At 43.6% G+C, this 18,451-nt stretch overlaps 1 protein-coding gene across 1 annotated transcript; it reads right to left on the reverse strand.

The window, feature by feature from the left end:
* Positions 1-4,355: 4,355 nt before the first annotated feature.
* LOC143219512 (uncharacterized) lies at positions 4,356-6,365 on the reverse strand. The gene is made up of 2 exons (XM_076445454.1): positions 5,844-6,365; positions 4,356-5,783 (listed from the first exon to the last, which is right to left on the reverse strand). The coding sequence occupies exon 2, from the start codon at positions 5,765-5,767 to the stop codon at positions 4,460-4,462; it is 1,308 nt and encodes a 435-aa protein (XP_076301569.1). The 5' UTR covers positions 5,768-5,783; positions 5,844-6,365; the 3' UTR covers positions 4,356-4,459.
* Between the last annotated feature and the right edge of the window lie 12,086 nt (positions 6,366-18,451).

Here is an 18,451-nt window from a genome sequence, read left to right on the forward strand (position 1 = left end):
ATGTTGAGCGCTCTCGTCTGTCTCTCGTTGGAGTTCTGGATCGTCCTCTTTCGTTGAGCAGTCGGTCTAATTTTTGCTCCAGTTGCTCGATTCTCTTCAGCACTTCTGAATTTTGCGAATCCGTTGTAACGGAAGATATGGTAGGTTTGTTGTCCATAGCCTCCATTACTTTATCAGCGATTTCGGCTTGTTCTTCTAATGGAGTTTTAGCGGCGGCCAGTATAGACTGTACCGTGGCTGGCATTCTTTGTAAGAATAATTCTTTGAGTAATTCTTGATCGAATGTCTTTGCTCTCTCACCTAAAAGTTGCTGTAGCTTTCTTAAAAACTGGGAGGGCTTTCGATCGCCTAGTTCCTCCTGGCTGAGTAACTGCTGTAATTTTTTCCTGTCGGAGTCTGAGGTTCGATTGATTATGACAGATTTTAATTTATCGTACGGATCTTTCGCTGGTGGGTCGGAGATAATGTCTATTACCTCGTTGGCGATCTCTGGTTCCAGGGCTCCGACGATGTAATCGTATTTCGTCTCCTGTTTCACTATTCCTTTTGCTCTGAATTGAGCTTCCACTTGAAAAAACCATGTGATTGGGTTTAACTTCCAGAACGGTGGTATCTTAAGGCCGAACCCGCTGATTTGGCTGAATTCTGATTTTTCAGCTCCGCTGGTTCCTTCTTTGCTCATGTTCGTTCTTCGGGGTCACCACTTGTGGATATGATCGGAGACGGTATATGGACTATCGTTCTTTATTAAGTCACTATGTAAAATCCGTTATACAATTCGTAAGAGATCGTACTGCACTGTTACACAACTTTTAACTCTCCGAAGTGTTTTCTCGATAATCTGTCTCGCGATGACAGTTGCGTGATGTTATATACTCGCTCGCGGTGTCGCGGGGAGAGACGGGGGACCTTTGTCTTCGCGGGCCTAGGCTCGATAACCTGTCGCCTTTTTGCCCGCGCTGTGTTCGTGTTTGGGAAACAGCTGACTTGGTGACAAGGAGAAGGACGCGATCTGTTTCTCCTTGTTTGTGTCTATGTTTTTTTAGGAGTCGGTTCGTTGCCCGGAGGTGATGTTCGGGCCACGGCTGGCTCGATGATGAGGAAAGGACGCCGTCTTTTTTTCCTCCGTTGTTTAGCTGCTACATATCTAAACCTACATATATGTCAATAACGTTGTTATACAAATACGCTTTGCCGGTCTTTTCGTGGAAGATCGTATTCTCTTTTAACTCTGCCACTTCTAGCCCGTTTGAGATGTGGAAGCCAATGGCTGCGATCGCCCCTGGAAAATACAATTTAAGCCTATTCCCGTGAATTTTCCTAATAAGTCCGTCTATTAGCAGTTCGTAATATGGCGTACAACATTTTACAATCGGATATGGTCCTAACCATTCCGTGTCGAGCTTGTGCTCCTTGTGATCGTTATGCAAGAGAACTCTGTCTCCTTCGTTAAGTACTGTTTGACTTTTAATTATTTTTCGGTTCTGGTCCCTTTGATGTCGCTGTTTACTTTTAGTCAACGTATTGATTGCCTGTTGCAACCTTCCGTCCCATTCTCTTTTCCTAATTAGTACGTCGTTTGCGTAGGATCGTTGTGCGTCAGAGGAAATGGATGAGGGTAGGTTTGCTAACTGCCCAAAAGTTAACTCGAATGGAGTAAATCCCGTAGATTCATGCACCATCGTGTTATAAGCGAGACAACAGAAGTTCAAAATTTCATCCCATTCTTCATTTCGTTCTTTCTGCGTGGTTCTAATCATGTCCTTTAGAACTGCGTGAGTTCGTTCGAGCGATCCGTTGCTCTGCGGATGAAAACTAGTGGTCTTTATATGCTTTATTTTGAATGCTTTCTCGTATTCCTGCATGAGTTTACTGATAAAGTTATTTCCCTGATCTGTTAAAATCTTTTTGGGTGCTGAGAAAATATATATATAATGATTTAACAACCCCTGCCATATGCTCTCAGTTTGCTGGTCTTTGAGAGGTACCAGAATCAAATACTTCGTTAATTCGTCGTGAATAGAAAGTATGTACTGATATCCTCGTTTAGTCTTTGGTAATGGCCCTACTATGTCCATTGCGATTTTATCGTTGGGTTTCAAAGGTGTGTCTGGTATAACCGGTTCTTCTTTCGGTCTAATACGCGTCAATTTATTTTTTTGACAGATATCACATTCTTTTATATAATTCTCTACTCGTTCAAATAATCGGGGTATCTTATGTCGTTCGCGTAGTCTATCATATGTTTTCTGAATACCTGAGTGTCCTAACAAGTCGTGATTCTCTTTTATAAGCTCTTTGATCTGTTCTTCACTAAGTTCTACAATTTGTTTCGATGCGAATGTTATTTCTTTAACGTTATTGTGGAAATATAAAATCATTAAGTAAATTTCGCGTTGTTCTTCTTCACTAAAATCGGTGTGTCGAAGTCCTATTTTGTTATAAGAATTTACTAAATCTGCAATTTTAATAATCCATTTAGACTTGTCGAATGTCCCTAAAATTCCTCTAGTGATTTGAAAAAATGATCTCTCGTTTGGTTTCATACTCATTGGTCGCGTTATGGTTGGTTCTTTTAGCCATTTGTTGTACAATTGTTCGTGACTGATTACTACTTTCCGTTTCAATATTTCGCTACGTGTAATTGCGTGTACTCGAGAGAGTGCATCTGCAGCTGTGTTGGCTTTGCCTTTTACATATTCTATATCGTACTCGTATTCTTCCAACCTGAGTCTCCAACGTATAAGTCTCGATGAAGGGTCTTTACAATTATGAAGCCATTTCAATGCCTGGTGGTCTGTTTTAATTATAAATTTCCGTCCTAATAAATATTGCCTGAGTCTTTTCACTGCCCATACTATAGCTAATAATTCTTTCTCGGATGTTGTGTAGTTCTTTTCGGGTGGGTTAAGCGTTCGTGAGATATAACAACAAGGATGTCCCTCCTGTGATAATATTGCTCCTAAACCTTCATTACTAGCGTCTGTTGTTAAAGTGAACAGTTTATTAAAATTTGGGTATCGCAGAACAGGATGTTCGCACAGGCGTTGCTTCAAAGTTTCAAATGCTATCTGAGTTTTATCTGTCCAATGAAATGGTATATCTTTCTTGGTTAATTCGGTTAGTGGTTTCGCGACCTTTGAAAAATTACGTATGAATTTCCTGTAATAGCCTGAAAGTCCTAAAAACGATTTTACGTCGGTCGGTGTTTTTGGTACTCTAAAATTCTTTACTGCTTCTATCTTTCGTGGGTTCGGTTTAACTCCTTCGGCTGTAACTACGTGTCCTAAATATTCGAGTTCCGGTTTAAAAAATTCACACTTGTCGGGTTGTATTTTTAATCCCAACTGTCTGAGTCGTTGTAACACGATTGCTAAATTTCGATTATGCTGTTCTATTGATTGACCGAATATAATAATGTCATCTAAATAAACAAAACAAATGTTATTAATCAATCCGCGGAGGGCGGTATCCATCATACGCTGAAAAGTTGCGGGTGCATTTTTCAATCCGAATGGCATTCTGTTAAAGTGATAATGTCCCTGAGGTGTAGAAAATGCTGTATACTTTTTAGAACTTTTGTCCATGGGAATTTGGTGGAAACCTGAAGATAAATCTAATGCTGAGAAATATTTTGAATTGCCTAACTGTGATAGAATATCGTCGATTTCTGGAATAGGGTAAGCGTCTTGATCTGTGAGTTCATTTAATTTACGAAAATCAATTACGATGCGCCATTTCTGTTTCCCTGAAGCGTCTGATTTCTTGGGTACTACCCAAACCGGTGAATTATATGGGGAATCTGAAGCTTCTATAATATTTTTGTCGAGCATTTCTTTCATCTGTCTGTTGATCTCTGCTTTATGGCACTCCGGTGGTCTATAGGATTTAGTATTGATAATTTTGTTTTCTTTTAACGTTATGGTGTGTTTGGCAAGGTCGGTACATGGGAGTAGGTCTGTCTCTAGGTTAAACACGTCTAAATAATGTAGTAAAATCTTTTCGATCGGGTCCCTGAGTTCTCGCTCAATGTGTGATGTTCTAACTAATTCTTTGAATTTCGCGATGTGTTCGGGTTCGTGTGTGTTTTCGATATCATTAGAAATTGTTCTTTCTGTCTTACCAGAGTTGATGGAGCATACTCGGGTCGGTTTGCCTTCGAAATAAACGGTTTGAACACGGGTTTTACCTGGAGGTGCCACGACCGGTTTCTGCAACTGAATAATATCGTGGTCTAATGTTAAAGAGTTATTGGTGAGAGCATATTCATACTTTTCGAGAAAAGGTAGGCCTGCGATGCCATCCTCAATTAATGGAAAGTTGTTTTCGACAATATAAAATGTATGGGTTTTGTTCAAATATCGTATGCTTATGCTTTCATTCGCGGTGTATTTGTCGTTTCCCATAAAAAATACGCGTGGTTCGCAATGCTTCGTTACGTGATCTGTTCGTCGCTTGATCAGATTGATCCCTGATCCTGAATCGATGAGTAGTCGCTCGATTCTTCCGTTGGAATTTCTTCTAATGCTGAAACTGGGTAATCTTCCTGTTGTTGTATTGACTCGAATTCTGTCTGTAGGTGGTCTTCCTCTTTGGTAATACTGTTTACGTGGTTGACTCTTCGTGGTGGTTGCACTTGTTGACTCGGTACGCGAAAATTTGCGCACTGGCTAGCGAGATGTCCTGTCTGGTTACAGCGGAAACATTTCATTTCCTTACGTTCCTGTAGCGGTCGGTTCTCGGCGTGCTGGAATGAATTTGGCCTTGGTAGGGGTCCTTGGTGGCTTTCGGCTCGTACTGGGGGTCGAGTCGGCTGAAAAACAGTTTTTCCTTGCGAGCTTCGTAGTCGTCTCATTTCGTTTACTATGGTTTCGGCACGGAAAGCTGTTTCCTGGGCCGCCATTAGCGTCTGTGGTGACGATGCGGACACTCGTGTCTCAATATCATCTCGTAAGTTGAGCATGAAGATCTTGATTGATCGTTTGTTCTCTAAATCGATTGCAATTGTTCTCTCCACTTCATTTTTATGTTCGTATTGTAGAGCGTATGTTAGCTCGTTCATTAATTTTCTGAATCTAATTATATAACTGTGCACGCTCTCTGTTGCACCTTGTCGTACCTGTCGCAATCTATCCCTTGCGCTATCGGCGGTGGTCGGGATGCTAACGAATTGTCGTAACGCTTCGAATAGTTCCTCGTACGTTTCGATTTCGAGGTGGCGTATGCTCCTCTCTGCGTCGTCTGTGACTCTTGTAGCTAATATCAGGTCGAGTAACTCGTCTCGTTCCTTACAATTCCTTCGCGCTTTACGCACCTTTTTTATGAATCTTTCCACCCCAATGTCGTCACGCCCTTTCAGCACTGGAATGAATTGTACTGATAGTTTAGCGGCATGCGTCGGATGGGTGTCGTATTCGTCTTCAAATACTTCATCCTCGGTGTCGGTGGATGGTTTAGGTATTCCCGGCTCTGTAGGCTTCGATGTTCCTGCTCCTCTCCTGGGCTGCGAACGCGTAATTCGTTGTCCTTCCGTCATAACCGAAGTGAAGTCAGAGGTGCATAGGCTTTCTCCTGCGACCCGTAGGCTCGCGAGACTTTTGCCTAGTGCCTCTATCTCTTTCGCACGTTTATTGTTTTCCTCATTCGCAAGTAAAATCATTTTCCTTAGTTCTTGCATACCCATCTCCGTCTTCTCTGATTGGGATTGCATCAGATCCAAGATTTGTCTGAGCTCGGTTTTTTCTTCCTTCTTCGGTGGTTGAGCCATGATGTCACTTGAGTCGCTAAGCGTGTCGAAACTGTTCTTCCGATTTCTATAAAACGTAAAGGAATCCAGTATTTACCTTTTATTCAGTCCTTCGTAGCAGGTCTTCCCGTAGAAGGTTCCGGTTGAACTGATCTGGTACAGCGCTGGTTTTCCTTACAAACAATGGTCAGCTCGGTATAGAATCGTTGTTTCCTGGTGTGGCGCGTAGCCTCGAATTCGTAGAACCGCACGTAGTGTTCGCGAACTTCGATTTTCCGGAAAGCGATTGACTCTATCCTGGCAGGATCGCCAAAATGTCACGTAATAATAACTCGGTTATTATAAAAAAAAACCAGATGCTAGACCGTTGTCCAGCACTGACTCTCTTTATTCAATATTTATGACAATTACACAAAGAAACCGACAGTATTTCGATCCGCGTACTTTTCTGGTTCGTTAGCGACTGACTATCCGTATCCGTTCTCCTGTATTTATAAGATGTTGTTATCAACCGGGCATATTCCGGGCAACGGTCGATCCTTGGTGGCGGAAAATTAGGGGTGATGTCATCCATTCCCCTGTATTTGTCCTATGTTGTTATCAACTGGACGTAGTCCAGTCAACAGTCGATCCTTTGTGGCTGAAAATTCGGGGTGACGTCATCTGTGATAATCGGCAGAAACTTGGGCGTTACATCGTCCGCGAACTGGTATACACTACCTTCTTAGCCATGAGGCCGAGATGGGACTGATCGGTGTCGTCCGCGAACTGGTATACACTACCTTCTTAGCCATGAGGCCAAGATGGGACTGATGGGTGTCGTCCCGAACTGGTATACACTACCTTCTTAGCCATGAGGCCGAGATTGGACTCACCGGTGTCGTCCCCGAACTGGTATACACTACCTTCTTAGCCATGAGGTCGAGATGGGACTGATCGGTGTCGTCCGCGAACTGGTGTACACTACCTTCTTAGCCATGAGGCCGAGATTGGACTCACCGGTGTCGTCCCGGAACTGGTATACACTACCTACTTAGCCATGAGGCCGAGATGGGACTCACCGGTGTCGTCCCCGAACTGGTATACACTACCTTCTTAGCCATGAGGTCGAGATGGGACAGATCGGTGTCGTCCGCGAAATGGTATACACTACCTTCTTAGCCATGAGGTCGAGATGGGACTCACCGGTGTCGTCCCCGAACTGGTATACACTACCTTTTTAGCCATGAGCCCGAGATGGGGCTCACCGGTGTCGTCCCCGAACTGGTGTACACTACCTTCTTAGCCATGAGCCCGAGATGGGACTCACCGGTGTCGTCCCCGAACTGGTATACAGTACCTACTTAGCCATGAGGCCGAGATGGGACTCACCGGTGTCGTCCCCGAACTGGTATACACTACCTACTTAGCCATGAGGCCGAGATGTGACTCACCGGTGTCGTCCCCGAACTGGTATACAGTACCTTCTTAGCCTTGAGGTCGAGATGGGACTCACCGGTGTCGTCCCCGAACTGGTATACACTACCTTTTTAGCGATGAGGCCGAGATGGGACTGATCGGTGTCGTCCGCGAACTGGTATACACTACCTTCTTAGCCATGAGGTCGAGATGGGACTCACCGGTGTCGTCCCCGAACTGGTATACACTACCTTTTTAGCCATGAGCCCGAGATGGGGCTCACCGGTGTCGTCCCCGAACTGGTGTACACTACCTTCTTAGCCATGAGCCCGAGATGGGACTCACCGGTGTCGTCCCCGAACTGGTATACAGTACCTACTTAGCCATGAGGCCGAGATGGGACTCACCGGTGTCGTCCCCGAACTGGTATACACTACCTACTTAGCCATGAGGCCGAGATGTGACTCACCGGTGTCGTCCCCGAACTGGTATACACTACCTTCTTAGCCATGAGGCCGAGATGGGACTGATCGGTGTCGTCCCGAACTGGTATACACTACCTTCTTAGCCATGAGGCCGAGATGGGACTGATCGGTGTCGTCCGCGAACTGGTATACACTAACTTCTTAGCCATGAGGCCGCGATGGGACTCACCGGTGTCGTCCCGAAATGGTATACAGTACCTTCTTAGCCTTGAGGTCGAGATGGGACTCACCGGTGTCGTCCCGGAACTGGTATACACTACCTTCTTATCCATGAGGCCGAGATGGGACTGATGGGTGTCGTCCCGAACTGGTATACACTACCTTCTTAGCCATGAGGTCGAGATGGGACTCACCGGTGTCGTCCCCGAACTGGTATACACTACCTCCTTAGCTGTTACGGCTGACGAACAGGTGTTCAATATCATCTCTGGCAGAAACCGTCCTAGATAAACGAACAGAGCTACCCTAGATAAATCTACATAATTGTTTAGGTTAGTTTAGGGCCCAAACGTACGCACGACCAACTGGTCGTTGACAAAATACGAATGTTCACTTGAAGGGTACTGACAAGTACCACCCGTCATTGCAGGGCTATATAAGCCCTTACATTTCTACTCTCGTGGGCTAGTACTGTCGTAATCACGAATAGTGTCGCGTCGTGCTGCATCTCGGAGGTCAACTACCAGTGAGATCGGACGTTCGTTCCTTTTGAATCAAAGTTTAACCGTACAGATTCCGCGAGTTCGGTCTAAAATCTGTTAGGCAGTGACAAGGTTGCTCCGAGTCCCCCGCATTGCCAGTGCGTCAACACCGTGCGTCTTAGCTTAGGTAATATCACCTTTCAATTTCTTTCCTATTCTAAATTCAGTTCATTCGCGACACAAATACACTTGTAGAACGAAACTCTATAGTAGGAATATATTTGTCTTCTTTGATAATTAACTCAAATTCATTAAACCCATATTTATCGTCCAATATCCTAACCAAGTAATTGAACGTCCCCACATGATACAATCTTACCGCTCGGATTGTATCAATTAAATTATACTAGTTACGAGGCTTACTAATTATCCTAGCAATTCCCTGATTAACCATCAAGTTCTTTCGCGACATTCCAATTGTCCGAACAGAGATTTATCCAACCTAGCGGTTCCCCAGTTTTGCATTGGGTTCGTCCGCATCCTAACAGCTCCCTGATTTCGCATCAGGTTCGTCTGTGCTATTATACAACCTCCTAGCAGCTCCCCGGTTTTGCATCGGGTTCGTCTGCGTTTGACTCCATTCCTAGAGGCTCCCTGACTTCGCGTCAGTTTCGCCCTCGCTGTCAATAATCCTAGCGGCTCCCCAATTTCGCATTGGGTTCGTCCGCGTTCCTTAACTAACAAATTTATATCATATTCCTAGGGTAATAACCCTTCGCCGGCCACTCGTGCTGCTCGCGGCCCTGGCTCGTAACATAGCCATGAGGCCGAGATGGGATTCACCGGTGTCGTCCCCGAACTGGTATACACTAACTTCTTAGCCAGGAGGCCGAGATGGGACTCACCGGTGTCGTCCCCGAACTGGTATACACTACCTTCTTAGCCATGAGGTCGAGATAGGACTCACCGGTGTCGTCCCCGAACTGGTGTACACTACCTTCTTAGCCATGAGCCCGAGATGGGACTCACCGGTGTTGTCCCCGAACTGGTATACAGTACCTTCTTAGCCTTGCGGTCGAGATGGGACTCACCGGTGTCGTCCCCGAACTGGTATACACTACCTTCTTAGCCATGAGGTCGAGATGGGACACACCGGTGTCGTCCCGAACTGGTATACACTACCTTCTTAGCCATGAGGCCGAGATGGGACTCACCGGTGTCGTCCCGAACTGGTATACACTACCTTCTTAGCCATGAGGCCGCGATGGGACTGATTGAAAATTTCAAAATTTACAAATTTGCTGCGCCTCATTTTCCCATGATCCAATCGGCCCCAAAATTTTTCCAGATCATTTTCTCAACATTTGTAACAATTCTGGTTTACGGGACCAAAAAAATTTCATGGTCGAAATATAAGGTCCACCCTAATGTTGCATATACGTAAATTACGAGAAGCAGTAAAGAGTGCTCAACGTCGAAGAAGAAAATCCGGGTAACTAAAACTTAATATGTACTACATTCCACGTTACATTAGAATAATTGTAGTTTAATTATGATACATTTTATATCAACATTTTTTATTTACACCTAGAAACGCCACTGTCTCGGAAGGAAATGGACATTCGAGAGAAGCAATGAAATTAGAGCATCATCGCGAAAAAAGATGAGTTTGCAATAACCTCAATATTTTATGAAATTCTATTATAATTATAGTTATGACTGTATTTTTTTATTATAGGAAGACAGAAGATCAAATAAACTTGTGTGTATGCTAGTATATAAATCAATTTATATATATTATACAATTTATTTTATTATTTGTTTGACAACTAATAAATCTGCAAATTGTTTCATAAACTAAAAAATACTTCCTGCATTTTCGTATTCTCCAATCAGTCCAAATAAATACCATCAACCTGTTCTCATATACCAATTTTTATCAATGCAATTATGACAGTAACAAAACGTTTCTATTTTAAATGAATACATATATTGAACAATGTTTTAACATTTTTAATTTTTTGGAAGGTTAAAAAATGTAATTAAAAAAGTAATGAAAAATAAAAATTTTTAAAAAATCCCCGCTGCACGGGGACTCGAAGGCTAGCTCCAGATTGCGATTCATACGCTCGACGGCTCGACAGCCGAATTTCAGTTTCGTTTCCGTAAAGCAATACAACATGGCAAGTGCTAAAAATACGATACATACAGTGTCTTCTGCACCGATGAAATGCCGTCGGTGGCCTCCTGTTTCTCACTCCAGTCAGAATATATCCTAGAGGGCGTAAGAGAGCACCGAAAAATTCGAGGCTCGCCAACTCCCATAAGGCTGACAGTCTTTAATAGTATCACCGACGAGATATAAGGATAGACCTATTACCAAATGTATTTTTGTGGCCATCTTTGCTGAGGCCACATGGCCTCTTTTTCTTGTCATTTCCTGTATTACCAACTCAGTTTTGGAGCCCCAGGCAGGATCTCGTCGGGGCTGCTGACAGCTAAAATAGGCTGACAGCACAAATGGGATATAGGAATAGGATTCCTATATCTCGTTTGTGCTGAGAGCTTTCTTACAACTTTTAGTATTTTCTCTACAATTCCGGCCAAATGCAATTTTAGAAAAAATTTCTTTTGACATCCTGTAGTAAACTAATTGCTCTGGCAATATAATATATATCTCGTCGGTGCTGTAACGTGGAAAATAGCAAAAATACGCGCTGTGCATTACACGGCAGTAACAGTAAATTGGCAACTATGCGACGAATATTTTCGAATGTGTTTTGGCAACTACGCCGTCGATATCTGAAATTCTACGTAATTCCTAAACTCACCACTCTAAATTGTAGAGGGCATACGAAAACCTCTGGTTTTTTTGCACAGTCGGTAATTCATAGCGTGGACATTTATCCAGTATTTACCTTTTATTCAGTCCTTCGTAGCAGGTCTTCCCGTAGAAGGTTCCGGTTGAACTGATCTGGTACAGCGCTGGTTTTCCTTACAAACAATGGTCAGCTCGGTATAGAATCGTTGTTTCCTGGTGTGGCGCGTAGCCTCGAATTCGTAGAACCGCACGTAGTGTTCGCGAACTTCGATTTTCCGGAAAGCGATTGACTCTATCCTGGCAGGATCGCCAAAATGTCACGTAATAATAACTCGGTTATTATAAAAAAAAACCAGATGCTAGACCGTTGTCCAGCACTGACTCTCTTTATTCAATATTTATGACAATTACACAAAGAAACCGACAGTATTTCGATCCGCGTACTTTTCTGGTTCGTTAGCGACTGACTATCCGTATCCGTTCTCCTGTATTTATAAGATGTTGTTATCAACCGGGCATATTCCGGGCAACGGTCGATCCTTGGTGGCGGAAAATTAGGGGTGATGTCATCCATTCCCCTGTATTTGTCCTATGTTGTTATCAACTGGACGTAGTCCAGTCAACAGTCGATCCTTTGTGGCTGAAAATTCGGGGTGACGTCATCTGTGATAATCGGCAGAAACTTGGGCGTTACATCGTCCGCGAACTGGTATACACTACCTTCTTAGCCATGAGGCCGAGATGGGACTGATCGGTGTCGTCCGCGAACTGGTATACACTACCTTCTTAGCCATGAGGCCAAGATGGGACTGATGGGTGTCGTCCCGAACTGGTATACACTACCTTCTTAGCCATGAGGCCGAGATTGGACTCACCGGTGTCGTCCCCGAACTGGTATACACTACCTTCTTAGCCATGAGGTCGAGATGGGACTGATCGGTGTCGTCCGCGAACTGGTGTACACTACCTTCTTAGCCATGAGGCCGAGATTGGACTCACCGGTGTCGTCCCGGAACTGGTATACACTACCTACTTAGCCATGAGGCCGAGATGGGACTCACCGGTGTCGTCCCGAACTGGTATACAGTACCATCTTAGCCATGAGGCCGAGATGGGACTGATCGGTGTAGTTCGCGAAATGGTATACACTACCTTCTCAGCCATGAGGCCGAGATGGGACTCACCGGTGTCGTCCCGGAACTGGTATACAGTACCTTCTTAGCCTTGAGGTCGAGATGGGACTCACCGGTGTCGTCCCCGAACTGGTATACACTACCTTTTTAGCGATGAGGCCGAGATGGGACTGATCGGTGTCGTCCGCGAGCTGGTATACACTACCTTCTTAGCCATGAGGTCGAGATGGGACTCACCGGTGTCGTCCCCGAACTGGTATACACTACCTTTTTAGCCATGAGCCCGAGATGGGACTCACCGGTGTCGTCCCCGAACTGGTGTACACTACCTTCTTAGCCATGAGCCCGAGATGGGACTCACCGGTGTCGTCCCCGAACTGGTATACAGTACCTACTTAGCCATGAGGCCGAGATGGGACTCACCGGTGTCGTCCCCGAACTGGTATACACTACCTACTTAGCCATGAGGCCGAGATGTGACTCACCGGTGTCGTCCCCGAACTGGTATACACTACCTTCTTAGCCATGAGGCCGAGATGGGACTGATCGGTGTCGTCCCGAACTGGTATACACTACCTTCTTAGCCATGAGGCCGAGATGGGACTGATCGGTGTCGTCCGCGAACTGGTATACACTAACTTCTTAGCCATGAGGCCGCGATAGGACTCACCGGTGTCGTCCCGAAATGGTATACAGTACCTTCTTAGCCTTGAGGTCGAGATGGGACTCACCGGTGTCGTCCCGGAACTGGTATACACTACCTTCTTATCCATGAGGCCGAGATGGGACTGATGGGTGTCGTCCCGAACTGGTATACACTACCTTCTTAGCCATGAGGTCGAGATGGGACTCACCGGTGTCGTCCCCGAACTGGTATACACTACCTTCTTAGCTGTTACGGCTGACGAACAGGTGTTCAATATCATCTCTGGCAGAAACCGTCCTAGATAAACGAACAGAGCTACCCTAGATAAATCTACATAATTGTTTAGGTTAGTTTAGGGCCCTAACGTACGCACGACCAACTGGTCGTTGACAAAATACAAATGTTCACTTGAAGGGTACTGACAAGTACCACCCGTCATTGCAGGGCTATATAAGCCCTTACATTTCTACTCTCGTGGGCTAGTACTGTCGTAATCACGAATAGTGTCGCGTCGTGCTGCATCTCGGAGGTCAACTACCAGTGAGATCGGACGTTCGTTCCTTTTGAATCAAAGTTTAACCGTACAGATTCCGCGAGTTCGGTCTAAAATCTGTTAGGCAGTGACAAGGTTGCTCCGAGTCCCCCGCATTGCCAGTGCGTCAACACCGTGCGTCTTAGCCTAGGTAATATCACCTCTCAATTTCTTTCCTATTCTAAATTCAGTTCATTCGCGACACAAATACACTTGTAGAACGAAACTCTATAGTAGGAATATATTTGTCTTCTTTGATAATTAACTCAAATTCATTAAACCCATAATTATCGTCCAATATCCTAACCAAGTAATTAAACGTCCCCACATGATACAATCTTACCGCTCGGATTGTATCAATTAAATTATACTAGTTACGAGGCTTACTAATTATCCTAGCAATTCCCTGATTAACCATCAAGTTCTTTCGCGACATTCCAATTGTCCGAACAGAGATTTATCCAACCTAGCGGTTCCCCAGTTTTGCATTGGGTTCGTCCGCATCCTAACAGCTCCCTGATTTCGCATCAGGTTCGTCTGTGCTATTATACAACCTCCTAGCAGCTCCCCGGTTTTGCATCGGGTTCGTCTGCGTTTGACTCCATTCCTAGAGGCTCCCTGACTTCGGGTCAGTTTCGTCCTCGCTGTCAATAATCCTAGCGGCTCCCCAATTTCGCATTGGGTTCGTCCGCGTTCCTTAACTAACAAATTTATATCATATTCCTAGGGTAATAACCCTTCGCCGGCCACTCGTGCTGCTCGCGGCCCTGGCTCGTAACATAGCCATGAGGCCGAGATGGGATTCACCGGTGTCGTCCCCGAACTGGTATACACTAACTTCTTAGCCAGGAGGCCGAGATGGGACTCACCGGTGTCGTCCCCGAACTGGTATACACTACCTTCTTAGCCATGAGGTCGAGATAGGACTCACCGGTGTCGTCCCCGAACTGGTGTACACTACCTTCTTAGCCATGAGCCCGAGATGGGACTCACCGGTGTTGTCCCCGAACTGGTATACAGTACCTTCTTAGCCTTGCGGTCGAGATGGGACTCACCGGTGTCGTCCCCGAACTGGTATACACTACCTTCTTAGCCATGAGGTCGAGATGGGACACACCGGTGTCGTCCCGAACTGGTATACACTACCTTCTTAGCCATGAGGCCGAGATGGGACTCACCGGTGTCGTCCCGAACTGGTATACACTACCTTCTTAGCCATGAGGCCGCGATGGGACTGATTGAAAATTTCAAAATTTACAAATTTGCTGCGCCTCATTTTCCCATGATCCAATCGGCCCCAAAATTTTTCCAGATCATTTTCTCAACATTTGTAACAATTCTGGTTTACGGGACCAAAAAAATTTCATGGTCGAAATATAAGGTCCACCCTAATGTTGCATATACGTAAATTACGAGAAGCAGTAAAGAGTGCTCAACGTCGAAGAAGAAAATCCGGGTAACTAAAACTTAATATGTACTACATTCCACGTTACATTAGAATAATTGTAGTTTAATTATGATACATTTTATATCAACATTTTTTATTTACACCTAGAAACGCCACTGTCTCGGAAGGAAATGGACATTCGAGAGAAGCAATGAAATTAGAGCATCATCGCGAAAAAAGATGAGTTTGCAATAACCTCAATATTTTATGAAATTCTATTATAATTATAGTTATGACTGTATTTTTTTATTATAGGAAGACAGAAGATCAAATAAACTTGTGTGTATGCTAGTATATAAATCAATTTATATATATTATACAATTTATTTTATTATTTGTTTGACAACTAATAAATCTGCAAATTGTTTCATAAACTAAAAAATACTTCCTGCATTTTCGTATTCTCCAATCAGTCCAAATAAATACCATCAACCTGTTCTCATATACCAATTTTTATCAATGCAATTATGACAGTAACAAAACGTTTCTATTTCAAATGAATACATATATTGAACAATGTTTTAAAATTTTTAATTTTTTGGAAGGTTAAAAAATGTAATTAAAAAAGTAATGAAAAATAAAAATTTTTTAAAAATCCCCGCTGCACGGGGACTCGAAGGCTAGCTCCAGATTGCGATTCATACGCTCGACGGCTCGACAGCCGAATTTCAGTTTCGTTTCCGTAAAGCAATACAACATGGCAAGTGCTAAAAATACGATACATACAGTGTCTTCTGCACCGATGAAATGCCGTCGGTGGCCTCCTGTTTCTCACTCCAGTCAGAATATATCCTAGAGGGCGTAAGAGAGCACCGAAAAATTCGAGGCTCGCCAACTCCCATAAGGCTGACAGTCTTTAATAGTATCACCGACGAGATATAAGGATAGACCTATTACCAAATGTATTTTTGTGGCCATCTTTGCTGAGGCCACATGGCCTCTTTTTCTTGTCATTTCCTGTATTACCAACTCAGTTTTGGAGCCCCAGGCAGGATCTCGTCGGGGCTGCTGACAGCTAAAATAGGCTGACAGCACAAATGGGATATAGGAATAGGATTCCTATATCTCGTTTGTGCTGAGAGCTTTCTTACAACTTTTAGTATTTTCTCTACAATTCCGGCCAAATGCAATTTTAGAAAAAATTTCTTTTGACATCCTGTAGTAAACTAATTGCTCTGGCAATATAATATATATCTCGTCGGTGCTGTAACGTGGAAAATAGCAAAAATACGCGCTGTGCATTACACGGCAGTAACAGTAAATTGGCAACTATGCGACGAATATTTTCGAATGTGTTTTGGCAACTACGCCGTCGATATCTGAAATTCTACGTAATTCCTAAACTCACCACTCTAAATTGTAGAGGGCATACGAAAACCTCTGGTTTTTTTGCACAGTCGGCAATTCATAGCGTGGACACGAAGTCCCATAAGATGATCTACCTTACTATACCTTCTTATAAGATGGTCTATCCTTATATCTCGTCGGTGATAGTATCTCGTCGGTGCTATTATCACAGACGAGCTATAGGAATAGATCTGACACCTTATGGGACTTGGTGTCCATAGGAATCTGAAGTACCGACACCTTAAAATGTCAGTGACTTTAGCGTCCTCTACGCTTTAAGAACCGTGAATTCGAAAACTAGAACCAATACGAATCGGGTTCGACTGGTAAAACTTCTACAGCCAGTGCCGGATTAATCCAGTGCGGGGCCCGTAGCAAATGTAACCAGGAGGCCCTATTGTTTGCACAATAATATAATAAAACCCAATTGTTTGAGATCGGATACGAGAATCAGTGGGAGTTCGTGAAAGGTCAGTGATAGTATGTCCACTGGTGTCACACACACTTTTAATGTAACGCAGTAGAACAAAACTTAACAATAGACGCGATGTACAACAATAATTATACGCGTATGCGGTGTGAACGACGATGGGGTGAGACGACTGCTAACGGTTGTACGAAGTATGGAAAACGTAAACATGTAAAGCGGTGGCCGTTAACAGTGCGAATGACTCTTGATCAGCCGGTATCTGCCGAAGATCACGCGTTCCGCGGACGCAAAGTGGGGGGCCGCGTGGCTGACGTGACGTCAGCCGCTCGGCTACACGACGTCGGTTGAAAACGGATCAGTCGAGCGTAGATCGGCCGGAACACCAATGAATGACCTTTTTTGTAGCAAAAATATCTGCGAACGATATGTCTACAGAACGTGTTTTTTAAATTTTCAATATGGGCCCACATAAAAAAGTTGAAAATGCAACATTTATATTTTTTCAACAATTTTGATTCATTGCAATTTCTGAAAAAATTTCTTTTCACAACCTATAGTAAACCAATTGCTCTAGCTTTCACAAAAAATTTCAAATCGTATAGTACAATATTGAAACAGTATCGTCTTTTTTAGAGTGTCTTTAAATTTTTGTTCACAAAATTTTGTATATCGAAATGTAATAAGAAAACTATAAAAACGAACACATTAGGAAGGCGTAAAATATAAAATTTTTCAATTTAAGAATCATATTAAATACACGTAATGCGAATGGAGTATAACATTTTTTATTCGTGCTAATAAATGCTCCAAAATTGTGTTTTATCGGTAACATTGAGTGTTGACACTGAATGGTAACGGGGTGTTAGCACACCGATACCGACGGAAATGGGGTGCTAGCAACCCAATACCGACGGACACCAAAATGCATTGGGTGTCAGCTCTGTTCCTATATCTCGTCGATGACTGTACGCATAGGAGCTGATCTAGGCTAAGGTTTTTAGAGGGGGCAGCACTAAACCGGTGGCAACGAAAACCCGGGCGTGAGCCTCTCATATATGGTCTAAGGGTGTCTCATAGAATACATAAATAGTTTCCAATAATAACCTTTGATGTAAATTTTATTCTTTGTCAATAATTTTGACGTTCTCAAAATCAAATCTATGATCCATTTCAAGTGAATGTTTCGTCAAAGCCGTATGTTGTGGTGGAGGTAAGAAAATATTATGCTTGTGTTCTGTGACACGAGTTTTTAAATTTCTGGACGTTTGTCCAATGTATACTTGACTACAGCTCAAGCAAGGTTTCGAGTATACAGGGTGTCCCAGAACAAGTGTAGTTCCCGGAAATGGGAGGTTCCTGAGACCATTCTAAGAGACATTTTCCTTTGCAGCAATGTCAACTGCGGCTTTGTTTAGGAGTTATTAAAGAAAAACACGGATCAATCAGAGCGCGCCCTGGACCGCCGCGCCGCGCCGGCAAGCGAGTGTTGGTGGTACGCCGTGACATCGCATCGTGACGGCGCACAGTGGTCTGAGAGCGGCAGAAAACGGCAAAAACCCTAGGAAAGCTTTATTTCGGGGAAAATCTCGACAAAAAATGTTTGTAACCGTACTTGGTCACGAAAAATAATAAATACATTAAAAAATAAGTAATAAATTAATAATAAATAATAAATTTTACACTTAAATTGTGAATATAAAATAAATTTAAAATGGAATATAATTCAATTTAAATTAAAGATAATGCAAAATGATTCCTCTCCATATTAAATAACTACTTAATTTAAAAAACAATAATTTCATGCCAATTAAAATAAAACGAAATA

This window comes from Lasioglossum baleicum, unplaced genomic scaffold (genome assembly GCF_051020765.1).
Source record: "Lasioglossum baleicum unplaced genomic scaffold, iyLasBale1 scaffold0034, whole genome shotgun sequence".
NCBI lineage: Eukaryota > Metazoa > Arthropoda > Insecta > Hymenoptera > Halictidae > Lasioglossum > Lasioglossum baleicum.